We start from the raw sequence: 17,325 nt of genomic DNA on the forward strand, positions 1-17,325 counted from the left end.
ACACCAGAGGAAAGAGTGCCTCCTACTGGTCCTCCAACACCACATCCAGCAGCATCTGGTCTTCTAGCCAGGGACTGACCAGGACTAACACTGCACAGCTTCAGAGGCAAGCCAGCAGTGGGATGCAGGGTGGTATCTTGCATAAAAATGGTCAGTTGACCATTATCTTGGCTAGCATAGCTAGAAGAGATCTCAGTGACTTTTAAAGAGAGATTTCAAAAAGGGCATAGGGGGTTTGAAGGGTGGGTGTGTGTGTGTCAGTCTCAACTCAATTTAAGTATTCAAATAAGTTCATATTAATACTATTCAAAACTTTCCAAATAATTGTTTCCAAATATCCCTACGACCAAACAGACCTAGGTTCAAATCTGAGTATTTAAAAATACGTTATTTTTAAGTTATTCCTAATACATTTCCAAATATTCAACTACTTTTATTTTCAAATAAAAAAATATTTAAATACTTTCTTCAAAATCTATGTGAAAGTAATTGAAATACCATAAATAGTATTTGAACCCAGGTCAGATTGAATGACTGAAAATGAACTCAGCTATAGTAATTAATTCAAAGGTTTCAGAAAGTGCAACATCTCAAAACTCTTAAGTTGTGGACCCTTCATCTTACCATCCTGTGTATTGGATAACATGGGGACAGGGTCTTCGGTTGATGCAGATGGCTGCTCGGAGCTAGTGAGTGGCGACGACAATAGGGATTGGCTACTTTTGCTGCTGCTACTCGTCTCGCTATTGAAGACAGCCGATTGGGTACTCCCAGTGCTCGGGCTGGGTTTTGGGGCACAGTCCTCATCCGTCTGCTTCTTCTCGATATCTGAAAGACAGATGAAATATAATGCTTTTTAGTGCCCCAAGCACCACATACATCGGCTCTTGACAGACCAGCTGCTTCAATACATCAACACCACCATGCCGGAAACCCTAGACCCACTCCAATTCGCATACAGATGACACAATCGCACTCCACACTGCCCTTTCCCACCTGGACAAAAGGAACACCTATGTGAGAATGCTGTTCATTGACTACAGCTCAGCGTTCAACATCATAGTACCCACGAAGCGCATCACTAAGGACCCTGGGACTAAACACCTCCCACTGCAACTGGATCCTGGACTTCCTGATTGGCTGCCCCCGAGGTGTTAAGGGTAGACAACACCTGCCATGCTGATCCTCAATACTGGGGCCCCTCAGGGGTGTGTGCTTAGTCCCCTCCTGTACTCCCCATTCACCCACGACTGCATGGCCAAGTACGACTCCAACACCATCAAGTTTGCTGACAACAACAGTGGTAGGCCTGATTACCGACAACGATGAGACAGCCTATAGGGAGGTCAGAGACCTGGCACTGTGGTGCCAGGACAACAACCTCTCTCTCAATGTGAGCAAGACAAAGGAGCTGATCGTGGACTATAGGAAAAGGAGGGCCGAACAGGCCCCCATTAACATTGACGGGGATTAAGTGGAACGGGTTTGAGAGCTTAAAGTTCCTTGGTGTACACATCACCAACTAACTATCATGGTCCAAACGCACCAAGACAGTCGTGAAGAGGGCACACCTTTTCTCCCTCAAGAGACTGAAAAGATTTGGCATGGGTCCCCAGATCCTCAAAGTTCTACAGCTGCACCATCAAGAGCATCCTGACCGGTTGCGTCACCACCTGGCATGGCAACTGCTCGGCATCTGACCGTAAGGCGCTCCAGAGGGTAGTGCGTACGGCTCAGAACATCACTGGGGCCAAGCTTCCTGCCATCCAAGAGCTATATACTAGGTGGTGTAAGAGGAAGACCCAAAGTAATTGTCAAAGACTCCAGTCACCCAAGTCAGACTGCTCTCTGCTACCGCACGGCAAGCGGTACCAGAGCGCCAAGTCTAGAACCAAAAGGCTCCTTGACAGCTTCTACCCCCAAGTTATAAGACTGCTGATCAATTAATCAAATGGTCACCCGGACTAATTCCATTAACCCCCACCCCCTCGTTTTATACACTACTGCTACTCGTTTATTATCTATGCAGTCACTTGACAAATTACCTATACTAACCTGTACCCCTTGTATATAGCCTTGTAATTGTTAAGGAATGTTAATGTGTTAACTTTTAGATTTGATTAAATTGTTTTACTTTATTTAGTAAATATTTTCTTGGCTCCATTTCTTGAACTGCATTGTTGGTTAAAGGCTTGTAAGTAAGCATTTCACAGTAATGTCTACACCTGTTGTACTCGGCACGTGACAAAACATTTGATTTGGCGCACACAAACATACACGCGGGGGCATGCATCACCACCCCCCCCACCCCCAAGATGCCAATCATAAACTCAAAATGACCATATTTTAGGCTACCAGAGTCTATCCATCAAATCCCCATACCATGAGGGCAGCACAAGCTTAAAAAGCAGCGGGGTCATCTCTTAATCCTCCATAGAACTCACTTCTGCTGTCGCTGTGCTCTTGTGTATCAAATCTATTCTAAGCAATGCTGCCCCCTTAGGTGCCGTCTTCACTCGTTTCCATGGACACTGCCAGAGTTCCACGCCTCCCAAAAAGGACTACAGAAGCCAGTCACAAAACTTCAGTCACAATCTCAATTTTAGAGCTGCAATCATTTACCACAGCAGGCTTGAGAGTCAACACCCTGACATACAGGCATGCATGACATCAGACCTGGGTGAATATTTTCCCTGACACCCATCTTACTCATTCTTGAGAGATCGCCATTATGCCAGTAAGTCGTCCATCTGGAAATAGGTTTATGGCCCTTTCTGGATTCTGAAAATAGCCTAATATTTTTTTTACAGCATGCCTATGGAATATTTCACAGGGATTTTTATACCATAAGGGGAAACACTTTACTTCTACAAAATATGTCTAACGAACTAAGTTGGCTAATTGAATGTGTTATAAACAGCAGAGACATCACACGAGGCAGAAATCTGCACACCCCCTCCTGATGCCTCAGGTACACACAGAGTTCTGCCACATAACAGAAACCCATTGTCCACACATATGGGAAGGCTTACCAGCAAAACATTTTGAGCAGAGGTTCATGGTTTTACTGGACCTGGGGAGAGATAAAAATAAGAATCAGTCACAGAAAGATGGTACCAAGCCCACTAAACAATTTGTCAACGCAATCTGCCCCTCTTATTTGCAGCTAAACAAATAAAAACATGCATGACTATTTCAATTCCTCTCAGGACACTCAAACATGACCCATTTTATTGTACCCAGACAGTCTGATGGACCTACGAGGTTGCCATAGCTACAGAGTGAGTGAAAACAAGCTGATGGCAGGGGTGACAGATGACAGAAAGTCATGGCAGGGAAGAAGAGAAGGGGGAAACAAAGGCTATGGGGGAGGGGAATGGAAAGGGCGTCACAAACCGTTCAAAAGGGAAGGAGCACAAGGTAGTAAAAAAGTGGATTTTTTTTACAGCAACAAATGAGTGACAGGTAGACCAACATCCCTTTGATCTTATCCCTCATTGGTTAAGAAGCTAATCAATCCAGGCTAAGCAGATGTGCGGCGAGGCCATCCTGACAGGCTTTGACTTTTAGGACAACTGACCAACAGCCAGTGAGGGGTCATTACTGACTGGAGTAGGCTAGTCAACAACATGGATAGAGCCAACAACATCGTTGTGGATCAATCACATTTTTGCAATACTGTATACATTACAAGATGCTTTGGTCAGAAATAGGCTAGACACAATCTAGACCTATATAGAAAACCAAACGTCAAAGCAGACAGGTTCTCTCCTCTCACAATCCTAATCATGTAGAATAGGCCAACGCAACACATGGCAGACTAAACTCCATGATACATTCATGCAAACAAACCAAACCCTTCCATGTAACATCAAAAACATGTATTTTTTTGTTGAGTTGAACATCTTCCACTAAACATGCAGCATTTCCAGGCTTTCCTTTGAATCCCTCCCTCAATGACATTATGTTTCCAGAGGTTGGCTAATGGTTGTTCTCATTCTGGACATCTCTGACACTCACAATGCTGGAACGTTTCTGTTTAGGGCTCTGTGATCACTGTCAATATGGGAGAGGCTGGAACTCTAAGGTATTTAGCCCATTGTGCCCTTTGGAGGGAACGTGACCAATGCAGTGTTCCAATTGACTTGGGATACATTTAGGACTCATCCTACTATGACCTTAACAGCAACTTCCCCACATACATCACATGTCATTCAGCGGTACAGTGTCTAGGCCCATACCTAGAAAAGCCTCCATCATAGAAGTGAGTTCTGACCAGCCCCATGCTAGCTTAATCCTTGAATCCTTTCACTACATTGAAGACTTGTTTGCCTACCCACTTTCAGTTTACGCATCATAACCGAATGCCTTGTCTTCCTAAGGGCTTCCGCTGAGCTAACATGTTGATCAAAACATAATATCAGTCTAGAATGGTCTGTCCAATGGACAGTGTCCATAGAAATCTATGGGCCTGTCATTATCAAAGACTGTCCTTCGCACTCAGTCACAATTTTATGCACCATGTAAGAACTGACCAAAAACAGAAAGGCACTGCAAATTCATCCCGGATTTCTTGAAACTAGCCAACTTCTAAATGCTAAGCCTATATCCTGCAGTGTTGAGATAGACACCCCTCCCAATGTTTAATGAGGCATAGCCTGCCATGACAGACAGCCCTAGTCAACAGCAATACTCAAACTGAACAGGATGTGTTCATGGCTCTGGCTGTAAGTAGGCGTTCTCTAAAAAGAGATATAGGTCTAACACAAGGGAAGGGCTACAAGGAAAGAACGCCTGAGAGGCCTTCAGAGGGGAAAACTGACAAGCTTCAGACACCTCAAACGGGGTGTGGACTGTAGGAGCAATAAACAGGCTGCCGATTGCGTCACCTGACGTTGACAGATGTGAGCAAACTGAACTACTCACATGTAGCCTAAGCAAAGTTTCCAACAACCGGATGTTCCGTTTCAGGGGATACAACCATTTTCAACCTAGCTTCCTTTTCCGCTGAAAAACAGCAGACCACTAGGCTACCTGCCCTGAAGAGCCTCAGTGTGACTAGTAGAGTGCATGGGCCAAAAAAGATGGGCAGGGTTTTGGTAATAAAATTCCCCATACAGGATTAACTGCCCAGTTCAAACAAATCAACATTTTTTTTTATTCCTAACACAGGCTATAATATTTGCTTGGTCCTTCTATTTCACAAAGGAGACTGGAATATGAGGGAGGAACGTGCTTAAACTCGATGATTGTGGTTACAATATAATGACAGTCGGGAGAACATTGGATAAAGTGTCCAACGTTTCATCTTCAGTTAGGATATCACAGCTATATGACTGGCTTCATTTCCATTTAAGGAGACATAGCTAGCCGAACTAGACCGAATAATAGCCTAGACCACATCAGATTCTAACCAGAAAACGTAAAACATTCAAAACCACAGTTGTAAAATCATGCTCTGGAGATTTCACGCTTTGATAGAACTACACTCACGGACAGAGGGGAGATCTATAAAAACATTCTGATCAGTTGTGGAGCTAGCTCGGCTATCAACTTATCCCCAACCCCCACCCGGTCTGCCCAACAATGGATTTAGTCTAGGCGACATTAATTACCATCCCCACATTAACCCATATCCACAACAAATAATACATGATGTGCGACATCTTACCCCCAAAATCCACAGGGACACCGAGTTGGTAAAGGTTTGCTGCGCTCACTACCAGTATCCCCCATGTCTTCAATAAAATGATGGTACGCAAGGCTGGGGAGGAGACAGGGGCCTTGTCTTTGTCAAGGATCTTCAGCCAACTCAAATCTATGATATCCGCTTCTATAAATAGTCCTCGGTCAATTTGGACAAAGAAGGTGGATGGCTTTGCCGACACGAGCGGCCACAGGGATCCAAATAGTCATAAACTGCTCAGTTTGGATTAATTGAGCATTCAAGTGTCCACACCGGACTCAACGCAATCAGCTGGAGCTCGGCTACTACGAATAGCCAGAGGGGGTGTTCGTGCTTTATCCAACCTGTAACATGAACCACACAAATACAACATTACAATAAATATTTCCAACAATCTCAATATTATCACACGTATTCGACACAGCGTATAAGCAGTTACCTCGTTATCATTCCACTATAGTACACCGTGTGCTGCGTCCCTCTCCGCGGGACCACCCTATTTATCTTGCCTGTGGGGGCAGTCTGGCCTCAAATACGATACGTATTATACAGCGGGCCGACATGTACAAAGTAATCAGATCAGGAAACTACGGGTACCTGACCCTCATTATGGCTCACATTTAGAATAAAACGTGCACTGTGCCCTATCAATAGAATCAAAATGGCGTGCTTTGAACACAATCCCCAGTGTTTCAGATTCCTGCGTAACGAGGTCAATGAACTATATAGGAACCAACTGGGACGAGAGGCATTATGGTCGAAAATAAAAGAGGGATGTGGGTGAGCTAACGAACGTATGCTCGCCGACACACAAGCAACTATTTAGATTTATGCATTTTAAACACATGTAATATAAAACAGTTGATTTATTTCACGGTTTAAATTGAACAATAAGTATTACAAAGTGCGATATTTAATATGTCCCAACCCCCTTGGTCTGTTTGGGACAACCCAAAACATCGATCAGCTTTGAAGCAGGAGGACCACAAAATCCATTCCACGTCAGAGTAGTAATTACACAACACACATTATTCGAAGTATATATAAAAAAACATATTGTGAAAGTTGTAATTGCAGTGCTTGAAATGCATTCTTCAGAGAAAGTGCTGGAATCTATTCACTCCAATGATGTGTGTATATATAAATAAGGGATGGGAAACTAGTCCTCTGGGCCTGATTGGTGACACACCGGACTCCAATAATCAACTAATCACGGTCTTCAGTTTAGAACATACTTAGTTTAATCAGGTGTGTTAGCAATAAGGCTGGAGAAAATGTGTGACACCAATTAAGCCCCAGAGAACTGGAATTTCCCATCCCTGATATAATTAATTGATTCCCTCCCAGTTGTAGTCAACCCTCTCCTTGGGGACCCCAGCTTTTCCATGCGTTTGATCTATTCCACAGCTAGCGCAACTGATTCAATTTGCCAACTAATCATCATGCTCTTGACTAGGTCAATCAGGTGAGCTAGTTCAGGCCTGCAACTAAATTGTGAAACCTCTTGGGGTCCCCCGAGAGGTTTGTGAAACACTGGTCTAACTCCTCCCTCGAGAGTTGGACAGGTTTCTGATAATATTAGTGTCGTGTAAAACATGTCAAAATACAAAGACATGAGTCATGATGACAAGTTTTAATATAGCATTGTTTAAAAGCGTGATTGCCAGCTGGTAGGGTGTCATGAGGATGGATGTCCAAGGCTGCATTCAACACCTGTATTAATCAGCAATGTTAAAAACATTTGGTCTTTCAAGTTTGAGGGTTGCTAACGCGAATTACTGCAAAATAAGTCGTAGGACATAATGCCGTTTACATACATTTGAGCCACTAACATTTGCCATACACAGTATTTGAAAAAAAAAAACTTTCTCGGTGCCCACTAGAGTAGTGCAAACTTTGACTTTACAAATCAATCACCATTATTTGAACAGTGAAACATTGAGACATTTCTGCTGAATCTCTATCAACATCTACAAAATAGACCTCTTTTGAAAAGAAATACCACTGTATGGTAATGGCAGTGATATAGAATAACACAAGCAACCGCCAGCAATGATGATATAGTACATTGACAGTAATGACGTTATTATACTAAGAAAATACAACAAAATGCAATCAAAACTATTCAGGAACGAGAATGGCAAAGATAGATTTGAGAAAGGTAATCTGCTTTCTACTAACAGTAATTTACTTTAAGTCAATGTTCATCCCTCGTGCAATAGCAGCAATGTGAAAATATCAAAAAGATTGGTAAAATCTACACAAAAGCTACCAAAATAGCAAAGGAGATAAGAGGAAAGAGCCATATTAAGAGCCAGGCAACTAAAGGTGAGGGAGGATAGGAAGAATAGCATTGATAAATCGTTGAGCCAAAATAAAACCACACAAACAAAATCATAGACAAGAGGTAAACACAAGCAGCACTTGAAATGTTCCTCAAGAGGTCAGGATAATAAAATTACAAAAACAAATCCATTCATGGAAATAGCTATTACCAGCACTGTACAGTTTTCCTGTGTTAGTAGCCCTAGACAACTTTCTTACAGTAAATATGGGGAACAATATAGTTAAAATATAGTATAGTTAAGACTCTGCAAATAAACCATGAATATTAATTAGGAATATACCAAACGATTTGAAGCAAGACATTGAAGTGCTGCTCAGCCATACTACTGTAAGCCAAGACAGTAATAGTCTTTTAGCCCAAGGGGGGGTGAAGCGAATGAATTCGGCAAATAAAAACCATAGGTGAACATGATCATTCTAGTTAACCAACAAGTGCAAATAAACTACTTAAAAATGCATAGAAATTATGAAAAATGTCAAAATATAATTTTTGGACATTCAAGTAAAAACTTGTTCCAATTGTGATTGTTCATTTTTTTAAATGAGAAGAAAAACATTAAGGTGATATTATTGCCAACATCACTGCTGTATTGCATTGGTTAATCTTTGGACAAGCAGTACTGCTTCAACCTCCACTGTCTGGATAGCACCTGGCCCATAGGCTTTGAAAAGTTCTAATTGAGTACCCTTAAACTGGCTACAAATTTTAGCCAATATCTTCATGGAAAATGCATGGACAAATTTACTCCATAGCCTTTTTTTCCCAACATTGCCTATCATTTCAGACAGGGAGGACTGTATGAGTGCCCTAAAAACATGTTCATCATTGCAATAGAAGCCAATCTTTTATCAAAATGGATAGTATGCTTAGCAGCATTTTAGCAGTGCATCCTGTGTAATAGATAAAGGTTGTGCAAAATGGTGGCCTTGAGGGTTTCTCCTTTTCTCTCAGAGGTGGGGTTGTGAGGAGGTGGAGGATGAGGAGGGCAGGGAGGGGAGCAGGCTGTGGGTACGGGAGGGCCGAACAGGTCTGGGGTTCTGGGACGTGGAACTGGACTCCTGCCCAGGACTGCCCTCTTTCACCTCCGCGTCAGACTGGGCCGGACACTCAAAGTGGACACAATGGAACACCTGAAAAACAAAGCCAAACGGAGAATGAGGAAAGGCTATAAACACAAAAATGACGGCAGATAAAAAAATGACGGCATTTTTGCAATCCTCTCACCTCGTTTGCGGAGTTGTGAGTTCCTACGATGCGGATAAAAGAGGCAGGCTGCTTGTCGAATTTGAGCGTCTGCCACGACCTGTTGAAGAAAAACAAGACTTAAAAGATCTCAAAATGGACAGATTTGTACAAAGATTATCTGAAGAGTATGGGAAAGGGTGACTGGGAGTCTTACCGACATGGCACCTTGGTGCGGTCCACCACCTTTGTCCACTCCTGCTGATTGGTGGAGACCTCAATGTAGTAACTGTAGGATCGCTCATCACAGTCCCACAGTAGTAGTCTGTCCAGATGGAAGAAAAACATTTTTTTTTATAGCAACTGTGCAGACAGAATCAAAAACTCAGCAACAGTGAAAACACACACACACACACAAATAAAAACACGTGTACGTGCACACACACACCTTAAGGAGCCTATAGAGTAAGGCTGAGCCAGTTGGATGACGATGGCCCCAGAGCCCAGCTGGTGACAGGTGTAGCCAGAGTCCCAGTCGTAGTTGCGGGTGTCCCCGTTGAGCAGGGCGTTTCTGCTCCGACTCACCCCTTCGATGACACTGGAACAGGCCGCGATGGTAGCCATGTTCTCATTGGGGACTGCAGACATGAAAGTGATGGGAGAGAATTGTGCGAGAGGAGTTTTGAAATATTTGTTAAATCAGAGCAATTTAAATATGTATAAATGTAGTCTAAAATGTTGATCAATGTATTTTATAAATCATCTACAGTGCATTCATTAAGTATTCAGACCCCCTGACTTTCACACTTGGTTACGTTAGTCTTATTCTAAAATGGATTCATTTGTCCCCCCCTCCCCTCAGTCTACACACAATACCCCGTAATGACAAAGCAAAAACAAATGTAGAAATTTTAGCAAATTTATTTAAAAAAATAAAAAAATGAATATTCAGACACTTTACTTTGTTGAAGCATCTCTGGCAGAGATTACCACCGCGAGTCTTCTTGGGTATGACGCAACAAGCTTGGCACACCTGCATTTGGGGAGTTTCTCCCATTCTTCTCTGCAAATCCTCTTACATGCTGACCAGACCGGACACGTCGCGTGCGCCGCAAAATACATTTAGAAATCCATGTTATTCAATTATTGCGGGCGCGCCAACGAGCGTCTGCGATGCCAAAGGCTAAAATAGAACTGTTCTATTTCTGACGCAGATCGCGCTGAAAGTCCTGCCTCTCCCATCTCCTCATTGGTTTATAGAAGCAGGTACCCACGTGCCATCTCTTCATTGGTTATACCCACGTGGATGATTGAAAGATGAACTGTTTTGGCAGTCGTCGTGGTAATACTATGAAAGTTTAGATGCCGATCACCATATAAGTTCAAAGATGAAAAAGCCTGGAAGGAGGAGAGATGACTAGAAACGATTCGGTTGGCCGTTTTATGTGTGGATTAATTGTCGGAGTAGAGGACCTGCATTTCAGGTAAAATAACTCAATGTTTTTTCCCAGGACAAATTAGCTAGCAACAGCAAGTTAGCTAAATAGGACAAATTAGCTAGCAAGTGCAAGATAACTAGCTAAATTGCCATACATGTTTAATGCTTTTCGACCCGGCCCCAAATTAATGTAATTGGTTCAGAGTTTGTTTTGATATTTTAACCTGCGTGTCGTGATCGCGTTTGGTGTGGGGGGACAAAATAAATGTATGCACGATAGCGCAGCCGGTTTGGGTTCCGTGTTAGGCTCTGTCAGGTTGGATGTGGAGTCCGGGCTCTGGCTGGGCCACTCAAGGACATTCAGAGACTTGTCCCCGGAGCCACTCCTGCGTCGTCTTGGCTGTGTACTTAGGGTTGTTGCACTGTTGGAAGGTGAACCTTCGCCCCAGTCTGACGCCCTGAGCGCTCTGGAGTAGGTTTTCATAAAGGATCTCGCTCTACTTTGCTCCGTTCATCTTTGCCTCAATCCTGACTAGTCTTCCAGTCAATGTCGCTGAAAAACATCCCCACAGCATGATGCTGCCACCACCATGCTTCACCGTAGTGATGGTGCCAGGTTTCCTCCAGACGTGAGGCTTGGCATTCAGACAAAATAGTTCAATCTTGGTTTTATCAGAGCAGAAAATCTTGTTTCTCATGGTCGGAGAGTCTTTAGGGGCCTTTTGGCAAACTCCAAGCGAGCGGCCTTGTGCCTTTCACTGAGGAGTGGCTACCATCTGGTCACTCTACCATAAAGGCCAGATTTCTGGAGTGCTGCAGAGATGGTTGTCCTTCTGGAAGATTATACCATCTCCACAGAGAAATTCTGGAGCTCTGTCAGTGATCATCGGGTTCTTGGTCACCTCCCGGACCAAGGCCCTTTTCCACTGATTGTTCAGTTTGGCCGGGCGGCCAGCTCTAGGAAGAGTCTTGGTGGTTCCAAACTTCTTCCATTTAAGAATGATGGAGGTCACTGTGTCCTTGGGGACGTTCAATGCTACAGAAATGTTTTGGTACCCTTCCCCAAATCTGTGCCACAACAATCCTGTCTCGGAGCTCTATGTACAATTCCTTCGACCTCATGGCTTGGTTTTTGCTTTGACATGCACTGTCAACTGTGGGACCTTTACATACAGGTGTGTGCCTTTCCAAATCATGTTTAATCAATTGAGTTTGCCACAGGTGGACTCCAATCAAGTTGAAGAAACATCTCAAGGATGATCAATGGAAACAAGATGCACCTCAGCTCAATCTCGAGTCTTATAGCAAAGGTTCTGAATCCTTAAGTAAATAAGGGATCTGTTTTTTGTTTATACATTTTCATAAAAAAAGTTAAAGCCTTTTATTGCTTTGTCATTATGTGGTATTGTGTGAAGACTGCTTGAGGATTTTTAATTATTTAATACATTTTAGAATAAGGCTGTAACGTAACAAAATCTACAAAAAGTCAAGGGGTCTGAATACTTTCTGAAGGCACTGTATAACACTGGTATTCTGGTTGATATTCTTGCCTTACCGAGAAGACCTTTTTCCAGAGTGAATGAGCGGTGTGTGAACATACACTCCAAACTCACTAGATGGAAGACCTTGTTGACAGAGTTATGCGTCCCTACAATGCGCACGTACCTGGGACACAAGGACACAATCACGCCTATGTTGTGGAACCAAAAGTCTAAATTGGTGCCAACCCTAAGAAAACCATAGGTAAAGATTTACCTGGCTACACGTGGTGTAAAGAAGAGGTTCTGCCAAGAGCGACACAGATACTTGGAATGGTCTACAACACGCATCCAATCCAGCTCATCCATGGACACTTCAATATAGTAAGAATAAGACCTGCTCAAATACAGAGAGAGGGTAATGGGCCATACATATCGCAGTGACCAAAGGGCAATTCCACATTAACAGAGTGATACTAGGACTCAGATTTTTCACCAAACAGTGTAGATGCAAAGTTTGGTAACAGAATGACGGCACAAAAAGCACAAACCATCATTCTGTTACCAAACTTCGCAACTGCACTGTTCTTCAAGTCAATGTGTTTTTGTAAAATTTTCTGTGGAGATTGTTAAAAGTAGTCATTGTGCAAAGTGTTGTACGATTTGTTAACTTCGCAATCATTGGTTTTTGTTTATGTTTTACATTTTTGTCATTTAGCAGATGCTCTTTTCCAAAATGACTTACAGTAGTGAGCACATACATTTTCTGTTTGACATACAGCCTCACTCTGTCAGCGTGGAATTGCCCCAAAGCAATGTTGAAGAGTATCTCTATCTTTATGACAGTAATGTGATATCGCTCTCTCTCGCACACACACACGCACAGAATACAAAGAGACACACGCACACACGCAATTCAGACGCAAACAGAATGCACATACTCCCACTGACAGATCAAACTATTAGTTGCTGACTACTAGAACAGGACTAGCAGAGACTGAGACCCACTGAGGATGCCGCGGTAGTTGAGGTCCATGTCGCGACTCTCTGATCCTAGTGGTCTGTTCTCCTGGTCCTGCTACAGCCTGGTGGTCTACCGTTCATCACTCTGTTAACGTGGAATTGCCCTAAAGCAATGTTGAAGAGTATCTCTATCTTTATGACAGTAATGTGATATGAACATTACTTCAATATATAAAACACTATGAAAACATTGCTCATCAGTTGAGCGAAACCTTCAGAGAGAAAGGAATGTGCGTGATTGATTACAAGACAGTAAAACTGATCAAAATCACTGATCTGTAAATCACTTTGCATCCCAAAGAACTTATGTCATAAAGATAAGTGATTGTGCTTTGCTCAAACGGATCCCCTAAAACACACTGGATGTCTCTCTCACCGGCTGTCTCTGTCCCAGAGCAGGATGCGGATATGGTTGAGGATGTAGGCCTGACCCAGCTTAATCTGGAGGCCAGCGCAGCCATCCTCCTCTATGGGGTGTCTTGAAAAGCCGTGGTCCAAGTCGTAGTTCTGGGTGTCTCCGTCCAGCAGCGCTGACTTCAGCTCTCCCTTCACCACCTGGGCCCCGTACTTCATAGTGGCAATATTTTCCTCTGGGACTGTAACACAAAGGCATCACATTGAATACATACAGTTGAAGTCAGAAGTTTACATACACCTTAGCCAAATACATTTAAACTCAGTTTTTCCTGCAGCAAAGCACCCCCACAAGATGTTACCACCCCCGTGCTTCACAGTTGGGATGGTTTTCTTTGGCTTGCAAGCCCCCCCCCTTTTTCCTACAAACATAACGATGGTCATTATGGCCAAACAGTTCTATGTTTGTTTCATCAGACCAGAGGACATTTCTCCAAAAAGTACGATCTTTGTCCCCATGTGCAGTTGCAAACCGTAGTCTGGCATTTTATGGCGGTTTTGGATCAATGGCTTCTTCCTTGCTGAGCGGCCTTTCAGGTTATGTCGATATAGGACTCGTTTTACTGTGGATATAGATACTTTTGTACCTGTTTCCTCCAGCATCTTCACAAGGTCCTTTGCTGTTGTTCTGGGATTGATTTGCACTTTTCGCGCCAAAGTACGTTCATCTCTAGGAGACAGAACGAGTCTCCTTCCTGAGCGGTATGACGGCTGCGTGGTCCCATGGTGTTTATACTTGCGTACTATTGTTTGTACAGATGAGCATGGTACCGTCAGGCGTTTGGAAATTGCTCCCAAGGATGAACCAGACTTGTGAAGGTCTACATTTTTTTTCTGAGGTCTTGGCTGATTTCTTTTGATTTTCCCATGATATCAAGCAAATAGGCACTGAGTTTAAAGGTAGGCCTTGAAATACATCCACAGGTACACCTCCAATTGACTCAAATGATGTAAATTAGCCTATCAGAAGCTTCTAAAGCCATGGCATCATTTTCCAAGCTGTTTAAAGGTACAGTCTTACTGTGTGTTAACTTCTGACCCACTCGAATTGTGAAATATAAATGAAACTACTTTGTGTCATGCACAAAGTAGATGTCCTAACCGACTTGCCAAAACTATAGTTTGTTATTAACAAGAAATTTGTGGAGTGGTTGAAAAAGGAGTTTTAATGACTCCAACCTAAGTCTATGTAAACTTCCGACTTCAACTGTGTCTCTCTCACACACACACACACACACACACACACACACACACACACACACACACACACACACACACACACACACTGACAAATAAAACTATTAGTTGCTGACTACTAGAACAGGACTAGCAGAGACTGAGACCCACTGAGGATGCCGCGGTAGTTGAGGTCCATGTCGCGGCTCTCTGAGCGCGTCTTGATGGCGTCCAGCAGGTCGTCTGGGCTGAGAAGTCCCGAGGGACGCACCACGTTTAGCATCTCCATCAGACTCATGAGCGGCAGCCGCACGGCCGACATCACTTCCTGCCTGGCGCCACCCTCGCCGGTCTGCCGGCACCAGCGACACAGCGCCTGGAAGATCTCCTTCTCGCTCGCTGCAAACGAGTCCCTCCGTACCACAGTCAGCAGAGCAGTCTGCACAGAGAGGATAGAAGCAGATTCAGTTCAGACTACCTTCTTTGATTCAGTCATCTGGGTTTTGTTCATTGGGGCACACAATGAAAATCGTTTGAAAACATTTTGCAACTGATTTTTTTTAATAGCAAGTCCAGGTAGTCCCCTTCCTGTTTCGATCCATGTTCTTCTATTCGTTGTTAATGAACGTGAACCTTCCTCCTCACCTTGGACAACGTGAGGAAGCCGTCCGAGGCCAGGACCTCCGGGGCATGCCGGTCCATGTAGGCGCAGCATGCTTCACTGAGCGCACCCAGAGAGTACAGGCTGGCCACGTCAAACACCAAACACACGTTGTGCGTGTGCAGGATGGTGCGCAGGAACTCAGAGGTGGAGTCCTCTAGTGGTTGGAGGCCGTAGCGGTGGGCCAGACCCAGGAAGTCCAGCAGTACCTCCTCGCGGGCTGAGCTGAGGCTAGCCCGGCCCGTGTAAAGGTAGTGGAGGAGCATGGAGAAAGCGTCGGCTCGGGTCTCCTCCAGTGTCACCTCCGCCTGCGGCTGGGACTCCTTCATCCCTCCATACAGCAGAGCTCTGGGGAAAAGGTTGTTAGACATTTCATAGACTGTTACCCAGTCTTCTTTGTACACTATTACCTAAAATAATTTTAAGGTTATATTTAATCGCCAACTGTCCGACAGAGACAGTCATCTGACATTTCATGGGAAGCCAAGGACCTCATGCATTGCAAAGTAAAAGAAAAAAGCATTCAAACAGGTGTACCTGAAGTAGTGACATCGTGCTGCCAAAATGACCCTATGGGCCGGGAAGCGTTTCTCCTCCACAATGAAGGTGACATCACTGTACTCTTCACCTGGAACCAAGGCGCCCAGCTGCTCTGATAGCAGGTGGATGTGGTCAATCTCTGACACAGAGGCCAGTGGACGCAAAGGATTGCTGTTGTTACTCATTGTGATTTGACTGGAGGCGTCTCACTAACATCTGACACAAGAGGAGAAAACATAGTTTGACAACCTGGGGTGTATTAACTACGCTTCTGTCGCAAAACATTTTGCAACAGATACAGTTTACTACAAAATGTGGAAAACGCAAACAAATGTTTATATTTGACAAATTCAAACCCTCCCATAGAGAATGAGAGGCCTCAAGTGACCAAGACAGTTTTAGCATGGGCAGCACCATTGAGGACTTTCACCATTTTTAAGTTGTCAAATGGTGTCCTGGGATTTTCTATGGGTTAAGGAAGGATCACATGATTACATCTGGGTCATCAGGCAATTGAATTATACTTGTGAGCAAACGTTCCATAACTGCAGGGGGCTAACCTTGGCTTTATACCTGTAGACATAACTAGCTGTGTAACGTTATCTACTGTGTAATGCAACAATGATATTGTCCATTTAATAGGTAGCTAGATAATTAAGCAATAAGGTATATGGCCTATATGCTACGGCTAAAGGCTGTTCTTACCCACGACGCACCTCAGAGTGCCTGGATACAGCCCTTACTTTTGGACACTGGCCATATTTCCACCACAAACCCCCGAGGTTCCTTATAGCTATTAATAAACTGGTTACCAACGTAATTATACCAGTAAATAGTATTTTTTTCTGTTCATAAAAATCTGTCCTTCTGCCCCTGAACAAGGCAGTTAACCCACTGTTCGTAGGCCGTCATTGAAAATAAGAATTTATTCACAACTGACTTGCCTAGTTAAATAAAGATACAATAAATGGTTTAAGGTCTGATATATCACGTCTTTCAGCCAATACGCACTCAGGGCTCGAACCACACGGTTTATAACCATACCAATAATCTAGCGAATCAATCAAAACATGTCAGATAGCTGTATGACGCAGTCAAAGACGCAAACGCTTGGTTTTCACTTTCACCTGTGTGACATACCAGCACAATAAGCGTAGCTAGCTATCCCCTTTCGTTCTCCCTTCCACGAGAACAATTTCTTGAAGTTCTTTTCCCCTTTATTCAATCAAAATCGTGGGAATTAATGGCAAATTTGCGTAAAAAATTAAATAATATGCAATCGGACTGAAAAATTCCACCATCACAACACAAATGGATTGGGTCACACCCGGATGTTATTTGGGTGGGAAAAGCGGTAATGTTCAAAGAAAAAACAGCGCC

General features: G+C 43.6%; 2 protein-coding genes across 3 annotated transcripts in view; both read right to left on the minus strand.

Annotated features, from left to right (window-relative positions):
- LOC129825418 (AN1-type zinc finger protein 3-like) overlaps nucleotides 1–6,403 on the minus strand; it is a 20,130-nt gene extending 13,727 nt beyond the window's left edge. Inside the window, exons 1-4 of one of the 2 annotated variants that reach the window (XM_055885513.1) lie at nucleotides 6,126–6,403; nucleotides 5,672–6,030; nucleotides 3,033–3,073; nucleotides 625–828 (exon numbers count right to left, since the gene is read on the minus strand). In XM_055885513.1, coding sequence (XP_055741488.1) covers nucleotides 625–828; nucleotides 3,033–3,073; nucleotides 5,672–5,736 — 310 coding nt within the window. In that variant the 5' untranslated portion in view covers nucleotides 5,737–6,030; nucleotides 6,126–6,403. The remainder of the gene's footprint in view (nucleotides 1–624; nucleotides 829–3,032; nucleotides 3,074–5,671; nucleotides 6,031–6,125) is intronic. The other variant, XM_055885512.1, reaches the window with a different exon arrangement.
- Nucleotides 6,404–7,304: 901 nt separating this feature from the next.
- LOC129825417 (BTB/POZ domain-containing protein 9-like) lies at nucleotides 7,305–17,284 on the minus strand. Its single transcript, XM_055885511.1, has 11 exons — nucleotides 17,086–17,284; nucleotides 15,943–16,161; nucleotides 15,390–15,753; nucleotides 14,916–15,183; nucleotides 13,531–13,750; nucleotides 12,409–12,528; nucleotides 12,209–12,318; nucleotides 9,664–9,853; nucleotides 9,433–9,540; nucleotides 9,258–9,336; nucleotides 7,305–9,163 (listed from the first exon to the last, which is right to left on the minus strand). Exons 2-11 carry the CDS (start codon nucleotides 16,128–16,130, stop codon nucleotides 8,981–8,983), a joined length of 1,830 nt encoding a protein of 609 aa, XP_055741486.1. The 5' UTR covers nucleotides 16,131–16,161; nucleotides 17,086–17,284; the 3' UTR covers nucleotides 7,305–8,980.
- Nucleotides 17,285–17,325: the final 41 nt, after the last annotated feature.

This window comes from Salvelinus fontinalis, chromosome 27 (genome assembly GCF_029448725.1).
Source record: "Salvelinus fontinalis isolate EN_2023a chromosome 27, ASM2944872v1, whole genome shotgun sequence".
NCBI classification, from domain to species: domain Eukaryota; kingdom Metazoa; phylum Chordata; class Actinopteri; order Salmoniformes; family Salmonidae; genus Salvelinus; species Salvelinus fontinalis.

What these genes read in the sequence shown, in the direction of transcription:
- LOC129825417 (XM_055885511.1), bottom strand. Translation starts at nt 16,130, where the DNA reads ATGAGTAACAACAGCAATCCTTTGCGTCCACTGGCCTCTGTGTCAGAG. An exon ending in CAACTACCGCGGCATCCTCA is followed by an intron (nt 13,751 to 14,915) that starts GTGGGTCTCAGT and finishes TTTGTGTTACAG; the next exon opens with TCCCAGAGGAAAATATTGCC. An exon ending in TCTGGAAAAAGGTCTTCTCG is followed by an intron (nt 9,854 to 12,208) that starts GTAAGGCAAGAA and finishes TCATGTCTGCAG; the next exon opens with TCCCCAATGAGAACATGGCT.